The sequence below is a fragment of the Barbus barbus genome, assembly GCF_936440315.1.
Source record: "Barbus barbus genome assembly, chromosome: 14".
Lineage (NCBI taxonomy): Eukaryota > Metazoa > Chordata > Actinopteri > Cypriniformes > Cyprinidae > Barbus > Barbus barbus.
This window is the reverse complement of record NC_136742.1, coordinates 27179031-27205156: the sequence shown is the minus strand read 5'-3', so window position 1 is coordinate 27205156 and position 26126 is coordinate 27179031. Positions and strand designations below refer to the sequence as shown.

Here is a 26126-nt window from a genome sequence, read left to right as displayed (position 1 = left end):
CACCATTCAAAAGATCAAATGTGACAGTAAAGACATTTTTAATGTGACAAAGTATTTCAGTTTTAAATAAATGCTGTTCTTTCGAACTTTTTATTCATCAAAAGTTACATCATAAAATAATAATCAGCACAACTGTTTTCAACATTAATAATAAATGTTTCTTGAGGATCATGTGAAACTAAAGACTGGAGTCTTTATGATGCTGAAAATTCAGCTTTGCATCACAGGAATAGCATTTTAATGTGTTAAAATAAATTTATTTGAAATTGTAATAATATTTCACAATATTACTACTGTTTAAAAAGCTGATGTGTGTCAGTTTTACCCCATCAGAAACGTTTTTAAAAAATAATAATGATTGCTTTCACACAGGTTTCCCCAAGCATTCTATTATCTGTTTACGCCTTTTCATATTAATTAATTCACAATAATCTGTATCTATCATGACATTTTGACTTCTTTGGCGATTCTTATGCTTAGGGAGTTCTGTAAATGTCTGTATGCCGTCAGTGGACATGTAAAGCCATTCATAAATTACAAAGAAGAGAAAATAGATGGATGTACATGTATAGACGTAGCTGCTAATGCCCTCCAACGAGTAATTAGACTCGCGAAGGGAACTTTGGAAATCATCTGAAGTTCCACAGAGACTCTGGCGTTTTGAACTGCTCTGTAGGTAGACTCGTGTTTATCCTGGATGGGATTCTTGATTAAAATGGCAGAGAGTAAGAAATTGCCTGAGTTTGCAGTGGTTAGGCCACCAAACTAAAATATCTTCTCAAGCAAAATAATGTTGTTTCGCTTGTTTCTTTTTTTTTTTTACTCTTTCGTTCAACAATTTTGATTTAATTTCAGCTCTAGGAGTTATTTTTAATGCATGTTGTACTTGTAAGAGTGCCATTCGATATTAACCCCCCCCCCCCCCCCCCCAATCCTACGCTGAGGGCGATTTTTATTTTCCTTCCAAGCTGCAACTCCAAAAACAGTCGAGCAGACACCACAAGAAAGGCCCTCTAGGTCACTGGAAGATGTAGACTCACCATTGGACGGCAAAAGAAAAATATCTACTTTCATTCAAATTATACCTTACAGACCATACCGAACAATTCACATCAAATATAAACATCCTTTTGGAAATATTACTTCACATATTGAGTTTCTCTCTCCGTGGATGTGCCATGGACTTTCTAGAGGCCGAACAGTATTTCACGAGTCCCTCTCTTCTGTAATACGGCGGATCGTCTTAATATAGTAGATCCCCACCTTCAACGACGCTCAATATTTGCATTTGTAGCTCCTGCCAACAGGAACTGCTTGCAAGTGGTGTTTGTTTCCTATAAAAGCATGTTAATTCAGAGGCGGCCACAGTGTAAACTAGCCTGGCGTTTTACAGATGTAGCCTGTTAAACTAAATCACTGTACCTGCCTGTTCGTTTCGTACGGCTAAGGGCAGGATATCGAGCCAAGTCTTAACGTGTGTGTATATATATATATATATATATATATATATATATATATATATATATGATCTGTGTTATTGCAAATTTATTTTTAACATTTTGAAAACATTCTGCCTGCCAAATTGGTCCTTCATTATGTGGTATTCATTTGCAGATTTTAAATATTATATCTAAAATTAACTGCCTCGAATGACTTGGTGGGGAAGACAGTTTGAAAAAAAAAAAGATAATTAAATTACAAGTTGAATATAAATTGTTATATATTTATCGTAAAATGGGGGAAACTGTGATTGATCTTGAAAAAAGATTGATTTATTTTCTTTTTTTTTTGAAGGAAATTAATACTATTATTCATATTATTATTCAGCAATAATCGTGAATCAAAAGATTTCTATTTCAAGTGAAAGCTGTTCCTTTGAGCTTTCCATTTATCAAAAAATCCTGTATCGTAAAACATTTATAATGGTTTCCACAAATATTAAATAGCACAAATGTTTTCAACATTAATATATATATATATATATATATATATATATATATATATAATATATATATATATATTTTTTTAAGCAGCAACTGAGCATATTAGAATGATTAAAGGATCATGTGACACTGGGGAGGTCGTGACCTAATGGTTAGAGAGACTCGGGCCGGCAGGAATTGTAGGTGGGGGGAGTGAATGTCCAGTGCTCTCTCCACCCTCAATACCACGACTGAGGTGCCCCTGAGCAAGCCACCGAACCCCCAACTGCTCCCCGGGCGCCGCAGCATAAATGGCTGCCCACTGCTCCGGGTGTGTGTTCACGGTGTGTGTGTGTTCACTGCTGTGTGTGTGCACTTTGGATGGGTTAAATGCAGAGCACGAATTCCGAGTAAGGGTCACCATACTTGGCCATATGTCACTTTCACTTTCACTTTCACATTACTTTCACTTTCACTAAAGACTAGAGTAATGATGCTAAAAATTTGGCTTGGTCATCAAAAGGAATAAATAATTAAAAAATAAGTTCTAATAGGAAACATTTATTTAAAAAGTGTAAAGATATTTCAAGATTATCTTTTGTGAAATAAAATGAATATATTACCATTTTTACTGTATTTAATATTATTATTTATTATTATATTACCATTTTTATTTACCATTACCATTTCTTACTGTATTTGTAATCAAATAAATACAGCTTTGATGAGCACAAGAAAAAAAAAAAATCTTAGCGTAGTGTATGTCTGAATTTGTTTCATGAACATTTAATGACATCAGGTGACAATAATAAACGTTATTGTGTTACCAAAAAGTAGCACATTGTCACATTTAGATGCATTCAGTTATAAGAGACAATGCTAATATTTAAATTAGTGTAATGCATTGGTGATGTGGGTGTGAAGAAAGGGAAAAAATATTTACACAAGAATTGGTAATGAGCTTTGAGCCGCTGGCTATGCCTGGATAATGTTTAATGCCTTTCATAATTAACATAGCAAAAACAAATTATAAATTAAACATATTATTCAAACTGTAGAATGTGTTTCACTTTCTGAAGCATTTAAATATTCAGTTGAAAGTATATTGTGAAGGTATTATATTGAAGGTATATTGTGGTGATATAGATGTTTTCCCCCAACAAGTCCATATGTCATTTTATGCAAGCAATACAATACCATTGTTTGTAAGCTTACCTTATATGTTTATCATGTAACTTTGTAATTGTTCCTTGCCAAACTACAAGCTTAAACTCTAGATAATACCTTTTTAAAGTAGTTTCCTACACTGCAAGTGTACAGATATACTGCATGAAACCTAAGCTAGAACTTACCAAATTATTTCATTTCAAAAATCGAAATGCAATGCAGCACAGGGAGTTTGGGAATCCTCTTAAACTGCTTCATTGAGCTGCATGCACGAAACAGTGTGACGCATAAACCAGCAATGTCTCATTTTGTCACGTAACACCACTATGTGTTAGTGGAAAAACTACACTGTTTTGAACAAACTGAGCTATTGTTATGCTATAACAATGTAACTGTACACTGCAAAGTAAAATAGTACATTTCAAAACATTTTTAAATCAAGAACAATTTACCTGATAAGCAAAATGAGTGACTTTATGCTTAAAGCAAGAACAAGTATCTGCCAGTGGGATAAGACCATATGTAATTAAGTTTATTTTTCTGACCCACTGGCTTATTTTTTTCTTCTTTTAAACTTAGTTTTTGTTTACATAATATACTGTATGTGTGTAGTGCGTATATTTATTATGCATATATAAATACACATACATGCATGTATATGTTTAAGAAAAATGTTACGTTTATTTATTAAATATATTTATATATGATATAATTTCTATGAATATAAAAATATATATGTAAATGCAAGTAAATATTTTCAAAATATATGCTGTCTTTATATATGCATAATAAATATACACACTACACACATACAATATATTATGTAAACAAAAACTTTTATTTTTGAATGCGATTAATCGCGATTAATCGTTTGACAGCACTAGAACTCACTTAATTTTTTTGCTTCTCAAGTAAACGTATCTTGATTTAAGAATGTTTAGATATTTGTACTAGAAAACAAGAAAAAATATTTTGTGTAACGAGGTTAACTTTGCGCTGAAAATTAAATATGGCGCATTCCATACATTCAAGACTTTTGATACATTCTAACGACAGCATGCTTGATCTGTTTAAACAAATACCTACAAGCAGGATCACAGACCCGCCCAGAGCCACTGCCAGGCAAACGTCTGTGTGCCGTGTGAAACCAGTGAGTCACAGAGCGTGATAGTGGTTTGTCACATGCTCTTCTTCACACACCCGGCTGTCAGGTACCGAATAATGTATCGCCTCTTACTGGAATCCCTCATTTAGAGAACACAGAGGCCGACTCATTCACAAACGCACACACATACCAAGAGAGATGCACTGTGCCAGGCATATGTTGGGGCTTTATGAGTAAGAAACTGAAAGAAGAGACGCACACCTCCGCAGTGTCAGCAGCTCTCCTCACATCACCTCAGGGTCAGCGGAGACAGGCTGCAGCACGCTGGCCGACCAAGAAGGATGGAGAGGTAGGGAGAGAGCAGCAGGGAGAGAAGCGCGAGCGTGCGTATGAGCAGAGGGAGACGCTCGGCATTCACGCCCCCCTCCGAAGCCTCATGACTCACGAGGTTTGAGCGGCAGCATCACACCCACCCCTTCTCTCTCCAGTGCCAGGAAGAGCCGGCGAACCACGCGTCTCCAGAAGAAGGAAAACAGAGGAAGGAAAAAAGTTGGCCCACACGACTCCAGTGATGTCACAAGCATGTGACCCTGCTTCTCCAGTGACAGTGTTCTGAGGGAAAGAAAAAAGATTTTTTAAAGGCTCGTGCCTCTTTGGGTTTGTGTGAAGGCTCCGCTCACCTCCCGAGCAACCACAGAACCGCAGAAAAGCTCGGCTCGGGATTTTTGCATGGCAGCGCGTAAATGGTTAACTGTCTCCGGTCAACTTCAGGTTTGAGGACCGCACCAACCAGTAAGTACGCTTCGACCGCACTATCCTCTGCAGCGAGCTTGGCTCCGTGCTGTCCAATAAGGCGACAGATTTTTGCATTTTTTCCTAAACCAGAACTGGTCATTACTTGTGGTCATGAAAATAGTTGATACAAAAACGCATTTCTTGTGGATGTTTTTTCCTTTTTTGCATCTTCCCCTGGCACGCCGTTCGCTCTCAACATAAGGGTCACCGAAAACCGCAGAGAAGCGAAATTTGGGTGACCATGGCATCCAACAGCCTCTTTAGTTCTGTGACCCCATGTCAGCAGAACTTCTTCTGGGGTAAGTGCCCGAGGTTTTCACTCTGTTTTTGACCATGCAGTAGAGCGTATAATAAGGATCTGCGTTTTGAGAGGCAGCAATCATGTGTTGATGTTTACAAACATTCGGCTAGGCCAGCCATCGGCGTGCAGGAACCCGATGTAGGGAAGATCGGGTGTTGGAGTGTCATTTTCGGTGTAATGCATGCTTTTTGGGATGTGCATCAAAATGCAGGCGTGTGAAATCTAATATAAAAGCAACTTCAAACAAGTTAATGTTTGGCATTGACCGTTAGATTTGTGGGTGTGTACATGCTGAAATCCCAGAAGGGTTACAGTTGAGAAAGCCACCATAAAATCTTAAAAAGTTGAGAAATGTACTAGATATTCTTTGCAAAATGTATTCAATTCAAAATAGAGTGTGCACATCTTTTCTATGCATCTTTCTCAAACTATATATATCTGTAATTTTTATTTTATTTAATATAATTTATTAATGTTTGTTGACACCTCATGCTGAGCAGAAATATTATATTTATATAAGAATGTCTGAAATTTTATAAAACTAACTACCAGGCAAGCACAAATCCATACTGTGCATTAAAAAAAAAGACTTTCTCATGTCATGGAGAAAAAGTAAGAGAGCCCATTCATTCTGATGTATGGGTTTTGCCGAATCCTCCAAGAGAAATGTTATAAAGCCGTTTTCGAGTCTGAAAGTCTGCTTTCCAAACACAGCTGTGCGAGGCCTGTTCCCTCAGCACGCGTGCTTTTCTCAGCCGTACACAAACCCGAGAGTCACTTGCAGCAATTAGTGCCATCTATTAGCATGTTAACCTCTGACCCTCGGCAGGCTCCCAGGGGTGAGACTAGACCAGGATGAGAATGGGACGAGGAAATCTTAGCGCCTGCTGTAGGGCAGCATGTCTTGATTGTGGTTTGTACAGATGCATAGTAAAAGCCCACCTGAGACCCTCACTTTGTTGAGTTTCTGTGTGGTTTTATTACGAGATGTACAGTAGATGCTTGGTTTAAATTCTCAGTGATTTGTGATATTTTTATAATGCTCAGAGAGTTTTAAAATAGCCATGTTTTGTTTTAAAGCATCATCTTATATTTGGTGGATAAAAGCATTCTGGTTCCAGATCTGTTTAACCCTCATGATCTTTTTGGGTTATCAGAGACAACCAGTCCTGTTTGATAGCTCAAAAATTATTTCAACTTGACAACTTGCTTCATATGTCCTTCATGAAATAATTTACTTCTATGTGTGTTTTTAAAGACCCGAGATATAAAACATGAGTAAATGTAAGAAAGTTATGGTAACACTTTAGAATAGGGAACACTTATTAACTTAATTAATAAGTTTTATTGTGACTATGTAATTTTGAATTGAAACTTATTTTTATGTTACCTGCTTGATAGAATTAATCAGGTCAGAGGAACATATTAGACAAATATGATTAAAATAAAAGGCTAATTTTAAACGTAGTAGTATTATTTTAAACACAGCATTGAGGTCTCTGTAAAGTTTAAATGGTGTGTGTTAAACACATTTTGATCAATTTGACTGTTGACTGCTGCATTCAACAGTTTACATATTTGCAATATATTTAATGAATACATTTGAAATATTTTAACTAATCTAAAATGAGAGACTTTTAAACTTTTCATGTTAGTGTGAGCTGATAGATATCACCTCCAATGAAGAAGGCAGTAGAAAAGAAACCAGACCCAAACAGACACATTATATTTCATTCAGGCTCCACTATTGAGAGATTTGGATTTAATTAAGTAGAAAACATTCTCTGTAACGCTGCCTAATGGCAGATGGGTGTGGAGTAATTGTCTACATGTGTGGCATGAGATAGACTCGCTAGGTTTCTCCAGGGCATATTTTGTTGCTCATTATCAAAACCGAACTATACAATATTGACAATTATCCCATGGTAGCAATTATCATTTGGCAAAAATGTAAGGGAGACATTTAAAAAAAAAAAAAGCTAAGACTGATGAAAGAAAAGAAGACTGTTTAGAGACTCAAAGTCCATAAGCATTCCAGAGAATCCAAGAATCCCAAATAATTTGAGAGCAACATCAGACGAGTATTAAAAGGCAGCTTCTGTTGCATGCATCGCCTGCTCAGATCCCACCGCCCGCCGTCATTCTTGAGACATCTTAAAAGCAAACCAGACTTACTTTTTCCAAAGCAGTGCCAACAGGGAAGCCCTCTCATCAATAGGTAATTGAAGCGAGGGGAAAATCTCTGAGCCTGAGCTGCAGCTTCTGTGAAGGAGAAGACCATCTAAAAATATCATCAAAGCCATATTCATTTAGTGCTATTTAATTGTAGCTGGCGAGCAAACATGTAATTTTGACAGCAATTTTTAGATATTGAATGGTCCTTTGGGTGGATTCATTTACTAATAGTCAGGTAGAGCTTTGTGTGTAAATTACATCGTTTATGAAAGGACTTTGAGGTTACAATCTCCTTAATCACTGCTGATTTATTCATTAATCAAAATAAATAAAAAATCTGTAACAAATATCATTAAAATTATGAAAGTGAGGCTGGATCTATCTATCTATCTATCTATCTATCTATCTATCTATCTATCTATCTATCTATCTATATATCTATCTATCTATCTATCTATCTATCTATCTATCTATCTATCTATCTATCTATCTATCTATCTATCTATCTATCTATCTCACTTATTGTACATTCTTACTAAATAATAACTTCTACCATGGGATAATTTTACATACGAAATGCTTCACAAGCACAGCCAGATGTATATATTGCTAAAAATGTAGGTCCATGATCTTTCTTTCTTTCTTTCTTTCTTTTGGTTTGTGCAGTTTGAATTGAAAAATCAAAAAGAGGAAAGTCACATGACAGGAAGCAGTGCCACGACATTGTCCAATTACCATGTTAAGGTTATAATTGCAACCTATGTTCTTGTAATCTTTATGATTGACTCATATTGTTATAATATTGAATATTAATGTTCTTCAATATTAAAAAAAAAAAAAGTGTTTAAAAATGTTTAAACTTGAGAACTTGAGTTTTTGACTTGGTTTTATAAAAAAGATGTTAAAGTGATAGTTCACCCCAAAATGTTCATTTTGTCAATATTAACTCAATGTAGTTCCAAACCTGTATGACTTACTTTCTTCTTTGAAACATAAATGAAGACATTTACAGATATTTTTATCTGTACAATGAAAGTCAATGGGGTCTGATGTTTTTTGGACATCAGCATTACTCAGAATGTTTTCTTTTATGATTAAGTAAGTCATACGGGTTTGAAAGGACTTGAGGGTGAGTAAATGACAACAGAATTTTCACCAAAATATTATAGCATTGGCTGCTTAGATAAATGGTGTTGATGAAAACATCAGATGCAAATGTAACATTCATTTCCATTTCAGAAGTCCAAAGCATGCTTCGAAACGATGCATATGAAAAGCGCTACTGTATATAAATCAATTTGTATAGCACTTTTCATAATTTGACTTGACTTTACAACACCGCTGAAATTAGATAAATAATAAATAACGCCTGTTAAATTTTGATTAACATGGGTGGGATGTATTATAGTGTCGGACACCGGCCTTTGATCTTCCAGATGAAGCTGGTAGGAACTGATGAATGAGAAAAGGAAGAGGTAATTTGATTAATGCACTTAGTCATACAGCTGAAGAGCATGAAACCGATCTCTTTTGTCACGGTCTCAGCATATGCACAGACTGAGCGCCGGAAATGACAAAGGCTGGACATATAGCTTCACGATGCAACAGGTACCATCTCTTAATTTGATTCAATTACCATCCCACACACGCCCTTAAGGGTAGAGGTGTTAAATGGATCAATTGCACACCTGAAGAGTAGTTTGTTGGCAGTGGGAAGCCAGCCCTGGCTCTGGACGCCTACACAAGCCTAATGCTGTAATCTGAGCAGCCCAGTGACACGAACAGGAAGAAGTAAAAAAGGCAAGGGATCACCTTGCGCCTCAGAGCTGGCGCAGTAGTATGTCACAGGAGACAAACAGCCAGATCAGACACCACCCATCTGCTTCGGTGGAGGCCTTTGTGTCATCTTCATCGCCCTCGTCTTGTTTCCTCCCACACATTTAAACGCAATAGCTCAATCACACTCGGCACAAAAGGCCCCTATCTGTTGTAAAAAAAAAAAAAACTTGAATCACTGACATGACATCTGCGCTGCGTCCCGCACCGGACACAAAGGTTTCTGGGAGGCGTTCCCGCCTACAGCGGCCCACACGCACTTTCACAAAGGCCGAAATGAAATATGCACGCAGCACAAAGTCCAGAGAGAGGGAAGGAGAGCGCACACCTTGTCATTGTGTTCGGTAATTGCCTTTGATGTCACGTCAACAGTGTCCTGGGAAATCCGCGCATGGGGCTGGGATCCTCTTTTCAGCTCTCAATTCACTTTTACTCAACACATATTCAGACGGGATACAGAAAGAAAGCCTTTCAAGTCTTCAAAACAGCACTTTAACTTCAGTCAAACAGGACAGGCCTTTACACTCCAACATGTCCTCCTGAGTTTTATTTTAGATGCTCTTTAATGTTCTTTGAATAGTAAGGGTAAATATGCACGGGCAGCAAATGCTAGGCACTTCAAAGCGGTAACATGTAATTACAGCACATTAGTTGATTTGTTGGTGGCGTGCATGTCTCTGTGTTGTTTTGATGTGCATGTGGGAAATGGAATGTCTGTTCTCTTAGGCGAGAGAACGGCAAAAACACTGATTTAACAAGAAACTTCCCAGAGGATTTAAAGCTTATTGTAATTGTTTTGTTTTTTTCACATCAGCTCTGTTCCAAAAGCTAGTGAGCTGCTGTCAACTGTCTACTAAGAGGGCATCCTGAGCATCGAACTTTACAAGTTCGATGTTTAGGATGTAAACAACTTTACATTTATCAGTAATCCTTTAAAGCTATATAAAATAATCCAATAAAACTTTCCTGTAGCTCAAATAGTAGAGCATGGCGCTAGCAACGCCAAGGTCATGGGTTCGATTCCCAGGGAACTTGAATTTGAATGCAATGTAAGTCGCTTTGGATAAAAGCGTCTGCTAAATGTGTAAATGTAATCCTAAGAAATAACACTGCCAAACACACATACTAAAAACAACAACTTAATTACACAGTAAGAAATGGTTATAAAAACTGAAACAGAAAAGAGGAGAAATCAACAGTGATACTTATATCCTTTGCCGGTGTCCCAGCCCGGTGGAGTCGCACGGTAGAGTCGATGGTCTTTACACTCTTCGGTCATCACATGAGGAGGACTTCACGCGACCGCTGCCGCGGTAAACTAAGCTTTTTTGTATACCCATCTAACAAAATACTAATTGAACTTAGCTGGACACACTTTCCTTATTTTTTCACAATAAATAGCCAAGCAAGAGCAGCCACTGAGAAGATACGCGAGACAGAACGAGACCAAACGCGATATCAGCACGTCTCCACACAGTAAACAAAACAAGCGTTTCCCTTTTTTTATGTTTTTGAAGATGGCTGCATATATTTGATCAAAAATACAGTAAAAACTGTAATATTGTGAAACATTATTACCATTTAAGTGAACTGTTTTCTATTTAAATATAGGTTTTAAAATGTAATCTATTCTTGTGATGCATAGCTGAATTTTCAGCATCATTACTCTTCAGTGTCACATGATCTTTCAGAAATCATATTCTAATATGCTGATTTGCTGCTCAAGAAACCTTTTGTGCAGCAGTTGTGCTGCTTAATATTTTTTGGGAAAATTATTTTATGGGATTGATCTCTCTCTTCACCAAATACAGTAATTTGCCGATATATTTTCTTAAAATTGTAATATTGCAAAAACAATTTGTGAACAGAGCAACGTGCAACATTTGGTAAAATGTTTCCATCGTAGTTTGTCTTCAAGAGTTTTTCTTTTTGATGTTTTGGTGTTTTCATGCAAGATTTTTATGCAGTATCCCAAAATTTGCATAAAAATATGTGGATGGAAACCCGGCTATTGTTTTAAACTCTTAGTGACAACAGAAGCTCTCTGTGAGAAAATGCACTTCAAAGAAAGAATGATGGCATTTAACTGACAGCAGAATTCTCAGGCCAGTGTTTTTCTTCTTAATGTCACTTTTTTCTTTAGAAGAAAGGCAATATTGTCTGGGAAAATTATACTTGACATGCGTAAATACGCTTTCTTTAGTCATATTTTGGTCTGTCATCCATTATGTGCCAAAGTTCAAATTAATCACAACTTAAAAAGCAATAAACTGTGGTAACAGTGTATTTAAAGTGGTAATTGTTGTTAGTACAAAAAAAATAAAATACTGTCTTAGAGTGTGAAAACATGAAGATCTCACCAAATATTGTAGTTTATAAAGAAGCGCTTGATCTTACTGTTTTTCTCACTGGCATCATGTTGCTTTGCAATTTCACAATTTTCTTTTAATCACAATGAATTGAGAAACAAGCGGCCAGAAGAGCCTGTGTGGAAACTATGCAGCCTGTTCTCATCTGTATTCAAATAGTCCTTAAAACAATCCCACATATATGTGAGCACGCTCTAGCCACATGTTCATACAACCTACACTTGACCACCGGTATACACACTCAGCCCACGTGCTGCCCATGACCTTCCCCTTCAGGGACAGTGGAATTTATCTCGTTGGTAAACAGCAACCAAATGGCCACTGGGACAATCCTCAGGGCTTCAGAATTACAGTACGGTTAACCCAAGTCTAACAGAGCCATATCTTTACTGCTCTTTGCCTTCAGCACGACCCTGTGGTGATGTGTCATCATGCTTAGTGTGCGCATTTCTTTTTGTGTTTGGGTCTACGTGTTATGGAATCGTGTTTCTGCCATAGGATTAAAAAATGAAAAAGTTAACTTCAACTTTTTATCTCACAAATCAGACTTTTTTTTCAGAATTGTGAGATTTAAACTCAGAATTGCAAGGTATTAACTCGTTAACTAATTGCAAGCTTGTATCTCGCAATTGTGAGATATAAACTTCCTTTTTTGTAATGAAAAATCGGAATTGTGACAAACGAAATTGCAAACAAGATACTGAGATAAGGTTGTATTTACCTTTTTTGTTTTTTTATTTATCATAAAACAGAATTATACAGAATTTTGAAAGCCAATTCCTACATGTTAACTCAACTTACAAATTTATAATAAGCAATTTGTATATTTATAACTTGCAATTTCAACATATAAACTTGCAATTCTGAGAAAAAAACGCAATTGTGAAATATAAATTCAGAAATTGTGAGAAGAAGTGTTCTGAAATAAAAAGTCACTCTGAGATAAAAAAAATATATATATATTTTTATTTTGACAAACAAAAAAAAACAGAATTGTGAGATGTAAACTCATAATTGCTAGAAAAAAAATGAAGAATTCTGAACTTATATCTTGCAGTTTTTTTCTCAGAATTGCGAGCAAAAAGTTTGTTGCATTTTTTTTTTTTTTTTTTTTTCAGGCTTAGACATTATTTAGAGCAGTGGTTCTCAACTGGTTTTATTTCAGAACCTAACATAGTAGCAAAATATGTATTTATTTTATTTCACAACGTTTAGCTAGTGTTATCAATCAAATATGCAAAAAAAAAAAAAAAAGACAGAAAAAATGACATACTGAATAGGAAAATGCACATTTGCATATTATTTGTATTTAGTGTTTTATTTTTGCTGCTATCTCTATGTCTCCAAACCAATCAGAACAGACCTGCACATGTTGGGTTGAGAAGCATTGATTTATAGTTCCTTGAGGGGAAGTTCATAGGAGGCTACTGTTTTTAAAGTACAGAAAGTTTTCACTGTATTCTGTTATTTTGTGTGATTTATTTCCATTTGATTGGTGAAATTGGTGTTTTATAAAGATCTCACAGTCTGGCCCTGAAGCCAGTTACACAATAAACATGTATAATTAGTTAGTCATTGGATGGCCTCCAGGGTTTTTAATCAGCAAAGTAACTTATGTTGATTTAATTAGACTTTAGATGTGTTGCACATTTAGATCAAGATCTTGATGTCTAGAGGAGATCTTCACAAGGATAATTAAATTTTTTTGCCCCCAGTCACAGCATCTTTATGGAGAGAAAAAAAATCAATATTGTAAATATATTGGAGTAAGTTTTGCTAGAAAGTTTTGATATTTCATGGTTTATTTATTAAATACTAAACATAAAATATTATCCTTTTTTATTAATAATGTTAAAATGATCATGAGGTGTAGAGAATAAATATTGCATTTCAGAAAGTCACAATTTTGCATGCTGTAAGCCTTAACAAATTCTTATAATTCAGTCGTCTTGTTGTTTAACCCCTCCAGTTTAGGAGTTAAATAAAAAGAGTAATACAACGCGGTGAATTTGAGACATCTGAGATCCCTGCAGTTAAATGCCAAAGAGTCATTTTGTTCAATTCTGAAAATGTCTAGATTGCCCTGGTATGTCACAGGCAAACCACAGGCGTATCTCTCCAAAAGTGCAGTGATTACCAATAATATAAATTCTCCCAATGGGATTCGGGAAGTCAGTCAAATGTTCCCTCACAAACTGAAATTCTTCTGAGTTTGGTTCAACACCCTAAATTATATATAATTTGGATTTCAAAATGTGGTGCACATTTTGGCTGCTGCAGAAAAATTGCTCCAACTTTTGCATGAAGCAAAGACTTTTGCATTTACTATAGTTTCAGTGTAGCTGCAAGAAAAGAGCTACAAAAGTCATTAAACATTTCAATCTATTGGAACACGTTCACTTGTGTATCATCTTCAGGGGTGCCTTCGAGAATATCCGCATGTCATTTTTGTGCAGACAGAGAATTAATATTTTGGTGAAGACACCAGTGAAACCAATCCCATAAAGCACTCTGAAATGGTCAATAAAGACATAAAAGTATATATCATTCAAATGTTTAGGGACTTTTTTTTAAAGAAAGAAATTAATACTTTTATTCAGCAAGGACCAAAGTGATCCAAAGTGACACAATAACTTTTTATCTTGCTGTGGATATAAAAAGAGATGTCTGCGTGCTGAGAACCTATGACTTTTTTTGGCCATTTGTATTTGTGTATTTAAACATATTCAATCAACTTCCAGTGCTGTAACAGTGTGAGAGAGTTCAAAGAGCATGAATGTAATCTTTGCAGGCTGGAGTCTGTCACGGATCTGTCTGTCCTGCTCTCTCACCAATCACAGCACACGCCCTCACCTGGTTTCACTTGACCATTGATTGAACACACCTGCACGTCATTTGGATTCTCATTACCACGCACCGTAAAAGCCACACATCTCGCATCACTCAGAGATCCGGTCTCGTTTACACGGTCCTATGAAGTGGACTCCTGAATGCTATCACAGCGGCTTACTTCCCTGCCTGTCTACTTCCCTGCCTGTCTACTTCCCTGCCTGTCTACTTCCCTGCCTGTCTACTTCCCTGCCTGTCTACTTGCCTGCCTGTCTACTTGCCTGCCTGTCTACTTGCCTGCCTGTCTACTTCCCTGCCTGTCTACTTACCTACTGTGTTCCCTCCAGCATCTTGACCATCCGTCTCTTGGTTCCAGTTCCTTCTAACGATCTCCTTCTAGCCTAGTCTTTGTCTCACAGTGAGGTGTGTGGTTCTCCCAACGTCTACAAGTTCCTGTCAAGCCAATTCAGTCCAGTTATCTATTCATCTCTTCCTACAACGTATATTTGCACGTAATACCTACTATCTCATCATCCGTTGAATACTCTGCTGTCAATAAACACCACTGCTTTGAAATAATCCTTTTGTGTGAAGTCTGCTTCCCGTAACAGAGTCGGTTCCGAAAGAAAACATTCCCAAACCCTAAAGTCATTGTGGTAGTATCATTACCCTATACTTGCAGTAGCATTTTCTCTCAATTACCTCCCTGCTATCACATTTAGCCTGTTGCCATAACCATCACGAGAGTCGGAGACTGGGAAGACCAAATTTTTTATTTTTTAAACTTAGGTTTTTGGATTGTGTTACCATTTTCCCTTAAGCACCAGGGACGACCAACGCTAGTTGAAATGTCTTGAAAGAATAGAAAGCTGGACAGGTTTGCTCCCCATGACAATGATTCGATTTCGAGCAAACAATGGCAGCCTTATTTTTATGCAAAAGAAATAACAGACCAGTAGCCAGGCAAATCACCTGGTTCCACAGACTTTTGACGTGCTGGAATATTTAATTTAATCCACTGCTGTGCACATGGCCAGGTTACATTTTACCGTTTCCTAAGGTTTACGTACAAGAGAAAGCAACTCTTTGCAGCAGCTGTAATATCCTGACTTTCTCTTTTTTCCTTTCAGCCAGACTTTTTCTATTTTAAACACCTGAGCACGAGCCGTCCTGCATCCAAACAGCGAAATAAAGCCAGAGCTGTACAGCAGTGAGGTGATAGGCGATAGTTCCCTTGCGAGTTGCTTTCTGGATACCTGCCTGTTTTGGTTGTCCTCCAGTTACTCAATCCATCAGTAGTTTATATATACAGCCAATAAATCATCCTCAATCTACTGCGGGATGAGGTGAAATCCCCCCACATAAATCTGCTATTAGTTTTACCTTGCACACAAAATAGAACTAACTGACTGTGGATACATGAGAACGGCGTAATAACTATAAATATTTTTCAACTAACCGGGCCGTTTCAGAGAGGAAGTAGAGCCGTGCAATCCACAGCGGAAGGGGAAAGTGTGAGGTGAAATTCTCAAGGTTAATCTGGTCCAAAATAAGCACACTCGTGTACAGAAGTGATACCCGACCCTTGTCCAGGAGTGCCTGGTGTGAGGGTCTGCTATAGACTGATCCCTTGATTATTCCTCAGGCTGAATAAATCACTAATCTACACTCGCTCAATTACAAAGCAGTAGATATCAGTTGGATATGCAACCTCTAACCTATGCATGTAAAGGGAAGACCCCTTTTGTAGGGTGAATATTTTATTTTAGGTATTGTGAGGTGTTGGATGATAAAACCACAGACCAGTAACCAAAAAAGGCAGTATTTTACCTCTTAAGTAATAATACTTTTTTTAGTTTAATAAAAAAGAAGCCAATATTGAGTAACTTGCATTACACAGTATTGCTCATTACACAGTTACTTTTCATTTTATTTTATTTTTTATTTTATTTCAAGCAGAACTAACACAGAGAGCAAACCACAGTTATGGCATTGCTGAGTGAACCAGTGTTTCGGTTCATTCAGGGAATTCGGTGAATGAACTAGGCCTACTGACCGTCATCACTAGTGAACCGTTGAATCATTTGACCAACTGATTCATTCAAAACACTGATTCATTCAGTAACAAAATTAGTTACCATTTTTATTAATGAGCCATTGAATCATTCGGTCAGCTGATTTGTTCAAAACACTGATTCATTCAAAAACAAAACTAGTTACTGTCTTTATGAGTGAGCCATTGAATAATTCAATCTTTCGATTCATTTACAACACTCATTCCTTCAGTACAAAAACTAGTGACAGTTTTTATAAGTGAGCCATTGGATCATTAGATCGACCAATTTGTTCAAAACACTCATTCAGGAACACAACTGGTGGGCATCTTTATGAGTGAGCCGTTGAATCATTCAGTCAGTCGATTAATTCAAACTACTGATTCATTCAGTATCAAAATTATAGACCATCTTTATGAGTAAGCCCCTAAATCATTCGATCAGCTGCTTCATTCAAAACACAAAACTACTGATAGTCTTTATGAGTAAGTCATTAAATCATTCAGTGTTTTGAATGAATCTATTCAATGATTTGATGACTCATAAAGTGACAAAGACTATGTAAAAACTTTGAAAAAGGCAGAAAGAATCACAAATTTAAAAAAAAATCCGCTGGCATCTCTAGACCAGTAAACTTAGGGCCAGATTTACTGACAAGCGTTAACAAATTTATTTACAAACGTTTGGCGTTAAAATAGTTCTGTCAGGATTTACTAAAGACGTGCAGTGAAGAATTAGTGCTGAAAAGGTGTGGACACCAGTATTTTTGTGCCTGATTTTAATGAATATGCATTTGTAGGAGTTTCCCTTTCAGATGCAAAATTTATGGGAGGAGAGTATTAAAATGAATAACGCAATATGATTTACTAATGTTTGCACTCGTCACATTACTGGTATTTGCGCCATTCTTTAACGCCCCACAAAAAGCATGTCTTAAAGCAGGCGGTAATTTGCGCTGCTCTTGGTAGATTGTGCTAGTCATTATTGAAAAGATCTGGCTGCCTGTGTTCTTTAATGTGCACATTGTTAGTAAATCAACTGCAGAATTTTCCCCTCCCATCGGTGCTTTTATGGAATTGCGCTCTAATGCTAATTTGCCCTGTTTAGTAAATCTGGCCTTAAATATCTTAAATACTTTTTTTTTATATAAATCTTTAATAAATCTATGTTTTGTGATGTTAAATGTATCAATGATAGGACAGCTTACTTTTGCTATGTTAACTCAGTATGCAAAGAGGTTTGCAAGCAGAAGGTAAAACTACACTCAATTCATATATATACATGCTTTTTATCATTTCCTTAATATTTATTTAAATTTTTTTATTTCTATCCACCGACAAATGCTGGTTATAAAGTAGGTCTGATCAAAATATTACAGTGCCATGTTTTTCAACACACACAATTCATGCGGGGGAAGTGAACTGATCAGAACTAGTCGCACACTAACACAGTACTTGAAGTCAAGGAAAACTATAAATCTCTGAGCCATCACCATGGCGACGGCCCTCCATCTCCTATTCTTAACTTCAGTGTTACGGGTATTTTAATGGGAGCCTTTGTCACATATTACCAGTCTTTTTATTCCTCTTTTCCCCCTCACAAGCCGCAAAAGTTCCTTTTCTGTTCCTATTTTTATGTACAAGTGATCTCAATTAAGGACCTCCATGAAGGCTAGAGGCGGCAGACAGTCATGCCAATGAGAGCAAAAAGGAAATTGTCTTTGTAGCCTGCCACCCCCCCCCCCCCCCCCCAAAAAAAACCCAGCCCCCACATCTCCATCACCACCACCACCACAGGCCCCCCACTCCACTTTCCATAACGAACGCAACGCGCTTCCAAAAAATCGTGTGCCTGAAATTTGCGACCATAACACGGGTCCAATTTGCTCTCCGAGCCAGTTCTTGTGCCTCTCTGGCAACCCAAAGTCCTGAAGGTCTCGTCTGCAGTGATGTCGTCACTAACCAGTCAATGACAAAATGGCAATTATGGGCTCAGATTAAATCTGGGGGTTGAAAGGATGTTGAGAAGGTCTTCCTAATGAGGTAAGGCTATGAATTCTGCGTACGAATCATCACCATCCCGCTCGCTCGCATGTTCTCCTGAAGCGTGCCAAGGATGGAAAGTAACTATTTCAAATTGGAAGCCTCTATAACCCCATCAAATTGCTCCCCACATAAAGCCATAATTAAGTGTCTCAAAAAATGCACCACTGTGAAATGGAGCCCTGATCCAGGGACTTAAGTGGCTGTACTTTTCCTCTCAACCGTCGAAAGAATGCGGGAAGAGAAAGAAGCAGAGAAAAACACTCATGTAGCACGTTACATAATCCCAGGGCTGTATGAATCTGAATTGGAGTCATTTGGATATCATTAAAGCCCTGGAGCTCAGTATCTCTTCGTGTTTACATTACCAGTCAACAATGGTTTCTTTGTCCCGTATCATCACTTATAATTCGCCGTGAGCAGGGGAAAGTGTTGCTGGCTCATTTTTTTTTTGCGCGACTACTTGTCTGGTTGTGTTGAAACTGGCCTTTTTCAGTACTCTGGCAGTTTTTGACGAGCTCCCCGCGCTGGATTACGCTGTCAACCCCGTTAGGAGCTCGGTCTATCACGCCATCAGCAGATAAGGGTTCGGTTACGTTCGATTTATCACATCATCAGCGTTTGAGCTGGTTGGAATCCAGCGCGAGTGTCTGGTGACAAACCGCTCAGAATAGCGCACAGTAATACGGGGTTCTTGCTCGGTGGACGGCTTCTAACCCCTCATCTTTGTAGCACATCATAGCCAGCTGTGTGGGCTCCTCTTGGCTCATTAGGAGATCAAACAAAACGCCTGAAAAGAAATGGGTAGAGCTCTCGAGGCACAGTGAGCCACTCGAATCACGTGCATTCGCTGCTACTCGCCGATATTGCTGGCAGATGGCGGCCATACTGTACCGGCAAAGTGGATTCAGATGTGACAAATGCTCTTTGATATCTCGTTGTGTATATGATTTAACACGCCTCTCTGTTTGGACATGTCGACAGTCGCTTTATTTCTCTTATTAAGTTTTATTTGCATCACCGATAGCCGCGAATCTCGCATGCATCTGATTGAGCGCACACATCTGTGTGGAATTATTAGCATAAATCATCTCTTTTTGCATTAGGTTTATTTTATTGTCCAAACAAATCAGTGATCGAGCAAAAATCAGGAAAAACTGTTGGAATAGCACACATTGTGTTTTTTAATACCGTCGTAACTCTGATTTATCTTTTTATGAATTGATCTTTAATAACATTGGCCAATCTTGAACACATTTTCGGTGCTCGGGGCAAATGGAGATGGAGCGTAATTCAATCGCAACTTGTATAACTCAAACAATTTTTTCTCTCTACTAACAATGTGCCAGATGCATGTCAGTACTTCCTGCAGCTTTTTCTATCCCTCCCACGTACAAGATACTCAAAACGTACCCATGAGACCACCGCCACCCCCACTCATGCCACCCTGCAAGACTTTCATATAAAAACTTTCATACTACTTTAGCCTGTTTTCTATCTGAAGTTATGAATCTGTATTCCTGAACAAGCAGTTATAGATCATCACTTTTGATTTTGTTATAGTTTTGCAGTTGACTTGATTGTTTTTCATGGCAAAAATGGCAAACATCTAAAGGTGTCAGTTGTGACTATCATGCTTTTTCTTTGTTCTTTCACATTTTTACTTCTCTGTTCTTCAATAACACATGTAATGCTCATGCTTTTCCCTACTACTCAAATATTGAGATATATGTTAAAGCTGAAGTTGGTACCAAGTCAAACCTTTGTTAAAATTTTGATTGACTGTTGTCACTGATTAAACAAGTCTCTTGCATGGTTCTGCCAAGAATAATTAGATGCTTTGTTTGGATCATATTTGGTTTTTGGCTGTGTCTGTGCTCCCATCAAAATTATGGACCTATTATTCGGATAATTTTTTTTTTATGTGTGAAACACATTGCAACACTTATGATTTGGGTTAATCACTATCCATGAGCCTGTTGAGTCAGAGGGAGAGATTGCCATCTACAGTATCACTGAGAGATGGAGAGTTAGTGTTATTAAATGACATGTGCTTTAGTTGCACTGCCAGAACATGGAAGGCTGTGTATGGAGAAAGTCAAAAGAAACTTTGCTTGTAGGGTATTAAAACAGCAGCCTGTTTACAGTAGTCTGTGCGTTATGGGGTAGAGGTGTGCGTAGAAAGTGTATAAAATGATTCTGAAAATATTCTGTCATTATGTTTCACTCAAATTATCCCAGCATGTTGCTCTGTGAGTCACATTTTCTCAGACAGAGATATGAGCAATTTTCAGTTAAACTCCACTTAAGTTTCTTCAAATGAAAGTCATTATATATGAGGTTTTTTTATATATATAAATTGTTGGGAAAGTTTTAAATGTATGTTCAATGTAATAAATCTAAATATTTGTTGGCTACATTTTTTTTATATATATTTTAAAATATTGTTGAAAAAAAATCTATAATATTAATGTGACACCTTACCCCTTATAGTATGACAACATATTCACAGCTGTTGGGGCATTTTGTCAACATTTTTTTATTTTTTTATTTTTCTTGTTCTATAATAATGAAATGTTCAAGAGATTTTTTTGTTGGCATCACTTTAAAGTATGTGTCTGTCCAGAAATGTATGTAGAAATATTAAAATTTAGCATATACAGATAAATAGCTATAATCTGCATTTGAAAATGTCCAATTGCCCTTTTTTGGTATATGAAAACACACACACACACACAAAATATTGTATGGTTCACATTGTAATTACTGTGTGGTTTAATATCTGAGCATGCATATTCCATTGCCATTGTGCATGGAGAAAAGTGCCTAGACTAATTTAATAACGTCCTTTCTGTGACCGATTTCAAGGAAAACATAAAAATGATATATTTTCTCATAATGCAGTAATTGAATCTATTCAGAACCACAAGAGGCAATTTATCCTGTTACCATTCAGATATTATAAGTGATAACAGCCATGCAGTCTTTCACAGGCAAAGTTAAAGACTAAAGATATAGGAAATGTTCAGTGTACTGTAGCTGCAGAATGACTCGAGTTGAAATTTTATGATGTGATCGGGACATTACGTGTTTGAGTGGCATCAGTGTAATGATTGCATGATGCTGGAACTATATGAACCACAAAAAAGAGAAATCCCTGTCTTCAAAGACCAACCACATTTGGATGTAACAAACATTTCGCCTCCTGCGATCGTTTCATCCTTTTAAAGCCTAATTTGATACCGCGCTCTCCAGGGAGCGCGATTACGGAAAACTCAATTGAACCTACACACCAGAGACAAAATATCACCTTATATTTATTATTAGCAATACTAATGTAACATATTGTTTATATGTAATGGAAATCCGAGCGATTGTAAGCCTTTATCCGGACTGGAAGCGATTGCGTGCCAGCGCGCTCTAGAGCCGCTGGAAACATCTAGGTTTTCTGAATTACTTTTTTGAAGGTTTATCTAATCTGCTATGATATGAACAATAAAATCTTAAAATCTTTTCGGAGAGCTCACCGAACCGTACAAAATCTCCTTGTGGCAGTGAATTAAGCGCCGTTTAATACAGGAAACGTAGTTAATGACGACTGCGCGCAAAGCGCCAATTGAAGTCTGCTTGAGTGTGTGTAACCCGCAGCACTTCCCAAACTCATCAGACTGCAGCGCTGAGCGCACGGAGAGGGACTGACGGCGCTCCGTACACGCAAACAGAGGACATACACTAGGCTTTGGCTAATTTCGACTGTTGTGATGCGCATTCCCGTAGATCCCAGCGCCGGCCGGAGGTTCAGTCCGCCGGTGTCGGTGAAGATGAATGATGTGAACTCGAGTGCAGGACAGCAACAGCAGCAGGACAGCGCGGTGGTGCCAAGACTCCGCGCGCAAGAGAACCGCTCCATGGCCGAGATCATCGCCGACCACCCCGCCGAACTGGTCCGGACCGACAGTCCAAACTTTCTCTGCTCGGTTTTGCCTTCTCATTGGAGGTGTAATAAAACGCTACCGGTTGCGTTTAAGGTAAGAGCTTGTCTTTAAATCGGCATTTTGGAAAATGCGTTTGACTTTATGAATACAGTCATTTATTAAAGTAATATGTGTAACGTGGACACTATATCAGAAATTGTTGTGTGTTAGTTTTTATATCAGCATAACTTTAACCAATGAAAAATATGAAGCTTGTGCAGATCAAATTTTCTAAGCCGTTTTAACACACTGCTGACAAATATTGAAGTACAATATAATATTCTAAACATATTTATATAACATTAATGATATTATATCATTTTGCAAAATATGCAAAGTGTTACTCACATTTTGTTAAGTGTAATTTGCTCTGGGGATTTAGATTGAAGATGTTTATTGTCATTATTAGGCTATTATTTATAATACAATATCTATCCAAAGCGACCCATCAGTTTTTAATTATACAAAAAGTACCCCATATAATTTTTATGAATTTCTGTCAGTTTTGCTGAATGTGTTTGTGTTGTACAAATTTGTCAATTTGTCACTGATAGTTAGTGGGTCAGTGGACTGAATTTTGAGCCTTTGTATTTATACTCTTTTAATAAGAGTGTGTGAACATATTTTGTTTCTTAATAGCACTAGACTTTACTGGAACAAAATTTTGTTTAAAAAGAAATAACTCTGGCATTATTCAATGTTTGATGTGTCATTCTGGCCTGTGGCAGAATCTTTGCTCTTGGCTTGTGTTTATGGTCAGGCCTGTGCAGGTGTGGTTAGCTGTTAGGTAATTTGCCTGATTAGTAGCTAGATTAGTAATGATGAAATACTTTTGCAAGATCTTATGCAAACATATCACCTTAGGTGCAATATGCATGTAACTGATGTACCGAATGTAGTAATAAATCTGATGTAACTTACATTTTTTAACCTTATTAATGTTTAATAAGGATAATGATAGACACGCACACAGTGTAAACATGCAAGAAAAATCTAAATATAGATTTATTAAATAAATGAATCATATTCATAATTTTTCTAGGCCCTCACACCAGCACCTTTTTAGACTGCTTCAATCAATTTTGTATTTAAAAGTTTGATAAAAAAAAAAAAATTGAATAATAGTAACATATAGTATTATTAATGATTATAATTAATTCATATATTTCCTTCCATATTAAATCTGCATAAATATGCTTGTTTATGCAGTTATTTGCATAAATCTTGCTAATCAGAACTCACAGGAACTGTCTGAAGAAGCTGCTGAGCAGAGCGTCTTGCATATGCACATGCACAGTATAAAACGTTGCATCATTGTTCTCTCCGCAGGTGGTGGCCCTGGGAGAGGTTACTGATGGGACGGTGGTCACAGTAATGGCTGGGAATGATGAGAATTATTCAGCTGAGCTCAGGAATGCCTCAGGTGTTATGAAGAACCAGGTGGCCCGCTTCAACGACCTGCGCTTTGTGGGCCGAAGCGGAAGAGGTCAGTCCATATTTTGTCAACTTTTAAATCCCTTAACATGCAGGTTACAATGGGAAATGTGTTCATATCCAGAGAATCTAACGTTCATTGCATGTTTACACTTGGTTGTGAAATCCAATCAAACGTTTGGCCACACCTATTTTATTATTACTGCTTTCATTTTAGAATATTAGCAGCTACCAAGTAATAAAATAACCAAAAATGGAAATATGGGTATCATGCATGTTAAATATATCATCCTGGGATGCTTTTTAAACAGTATTGAAGAAGTTCACATGGATGCTGGACCCTAGTTGATGCTTTCCAATTACTATCTAGTCTCAGCCAATACAAATTTATTTAATTATTTTTTTTATTAAAATGCGCAATTGGACCATTTTTTCCCAGACATCTCAATGGCAAAAAGTGTCCCAATTTTGAAAGTGACGTGACATACGGCCAAGTAGGTGACCCATACTCGTAATTCGTGCTCTGCATTTAACCCATCCAAGTGCACATACACACACCATGAGCACACAGCCAGAGCAGTGGGCAGCCATTTATGCTGCGGCGCCCGGGGAGCAGTTGGGGGTTCGGTGCCTATTCATCTATCGGGGTATTTAAGGTTGAGAGAGCACTGTACATTCACTCCCCCCACCTACAATCCCTGCCAGACCTGAGACTCGAACTCGCAACCTTTGGATTACGAGTCTGACTCTCTAACCATTAGGCCACGACTTCCCTTATTTGAATTCACCCTATGTTACAAAAATGAGATAATAATTCATATTTACCTACACAATTATTTAAAAATATTTTAGCATATGTTTTTACATTTTTTTTTTAAATGCTGTAAAACAATTTCATTCAAGCATGCCCAACATTTTATCTGTTAATGCAACTAACAATGCACTTCATGCCAGTTTATGTGTGTTTACACAGGCTTACTCTATTACAGACTGTATTATCACATCATGCGTTTTTCTATTAAGCTTAATCGTTTGTGTTTATCTACACTTGCACAATGTCATGTGGAGAAATCCTCCAGGGAAATTTGGTAGCAGAGGCATGCGGTCACACAGGGACACATGACATTCTTAGAATAATTATAGTCAGTCTGTGTACTGAGCTATCAGTTACGAGCCAACACCGTTGTGAAACCACATCACCACATTGCCGGTAAGAATGCACTCATTAAATTACAGGTCTCTATGCGTTCCGTACTAAGGTTTCTTAAACCATTGACGGAAACTAACAGTCTTTAGTGTGTTATATAATTTTGCGCATTTGTTCAGCTTATTATTTTGTGCTTTTAGAATCACTGCACAATATTTTTAAAAGTAATGATGCTTTCTAAACACTTTACCTCTCTGCAATTGGTCAGTCAAACAGATGGTCACGCCTCCAAACTCACACCATTGGTTGAGCCAAATTGAGAGTCACAGGCTGCATTCGAAATCGGATACTTCCTTACTATTTTGTAGGCAAAAAGCAGTATCTGAAAATAATATGTCTGAATTCATAATATTCATTAGGGATGTGCGAGACTAGTCAACTTGTCAGTTAAATGGTGCTGCTAGTTGACATTGGAAATATTAGTCGACTAGTTAAAACTGAGTCATTTTAATGTTACGTTTTGAAAAGTGGATATCTGGATCGGAAAACAAATTTATTTCATTTCACCTCAGACCTTGCATTCCTGCCTTTTCTTCGTGTCACTCGCCGCAGGCAAGAAGATTTTTTTCATATAAAAAATATTTTAACATACGAAGGTTTACACACCTCACCTTTACATTTAGGTTAAAATTGGTGTTTAAAGTCCATTAAAAAAAATGAAATAGCAACGGGAATCTTTTAGTCCTTTGATTCATAAAGCTTTATGGTTTTTGACACTTGAGGTTTCTTTGATTTTCAGAAGATTCCAGGTCACAATGAACATGCTATATATTGTATTACCAATATGTGCTAATTATTTTTACATTATGAGAGCCATTTGGTCGTATTTAATTATATTTTATGATCCCAAGTCTTATAAAATCAGTGTCAGCAGATCTGTGCTGCTGTGTGGTGCTGAGATTCCACGCGTCTTGCC

The 26126-nt window shown here is 37.3% G+C and overlaps 1 protein-coding gene across 2 annotated transcripts in view; it reads left to right on the top strand.

Moving 5' to 3' along the window:
* Window positions 1-5230: 5230 nt before the first annotated feature.
* Window positions 5231-26126, top strand: part of LOC306879758 (runt-related transcription factor 2-like) — a gene marked incomplete at its 5' end in the record, with an annotated part of 41329 nt that continues 20433 nt past the window's right edge. Inside the window, 3 exons of one of the 2 annotated variants that reach the window (XM_079432937.1) lie at window positions 5231-5288; window positions 22373-22623; window positions 23899-24055. In XM_079432937.1, the coding sequence (XP_079289063.1) occupies window positions 5231-5288; window positions 22373-22623; window positions 23899-24055 (466 nt within the window). Of the gene's footprint in view, window positions 5289-21754; window positions 22624-23898; window positions 24056-26126 lie in introns of those variants that run through there. The other variant, XM_079432936.1, reaches the window with a different exon arrangement.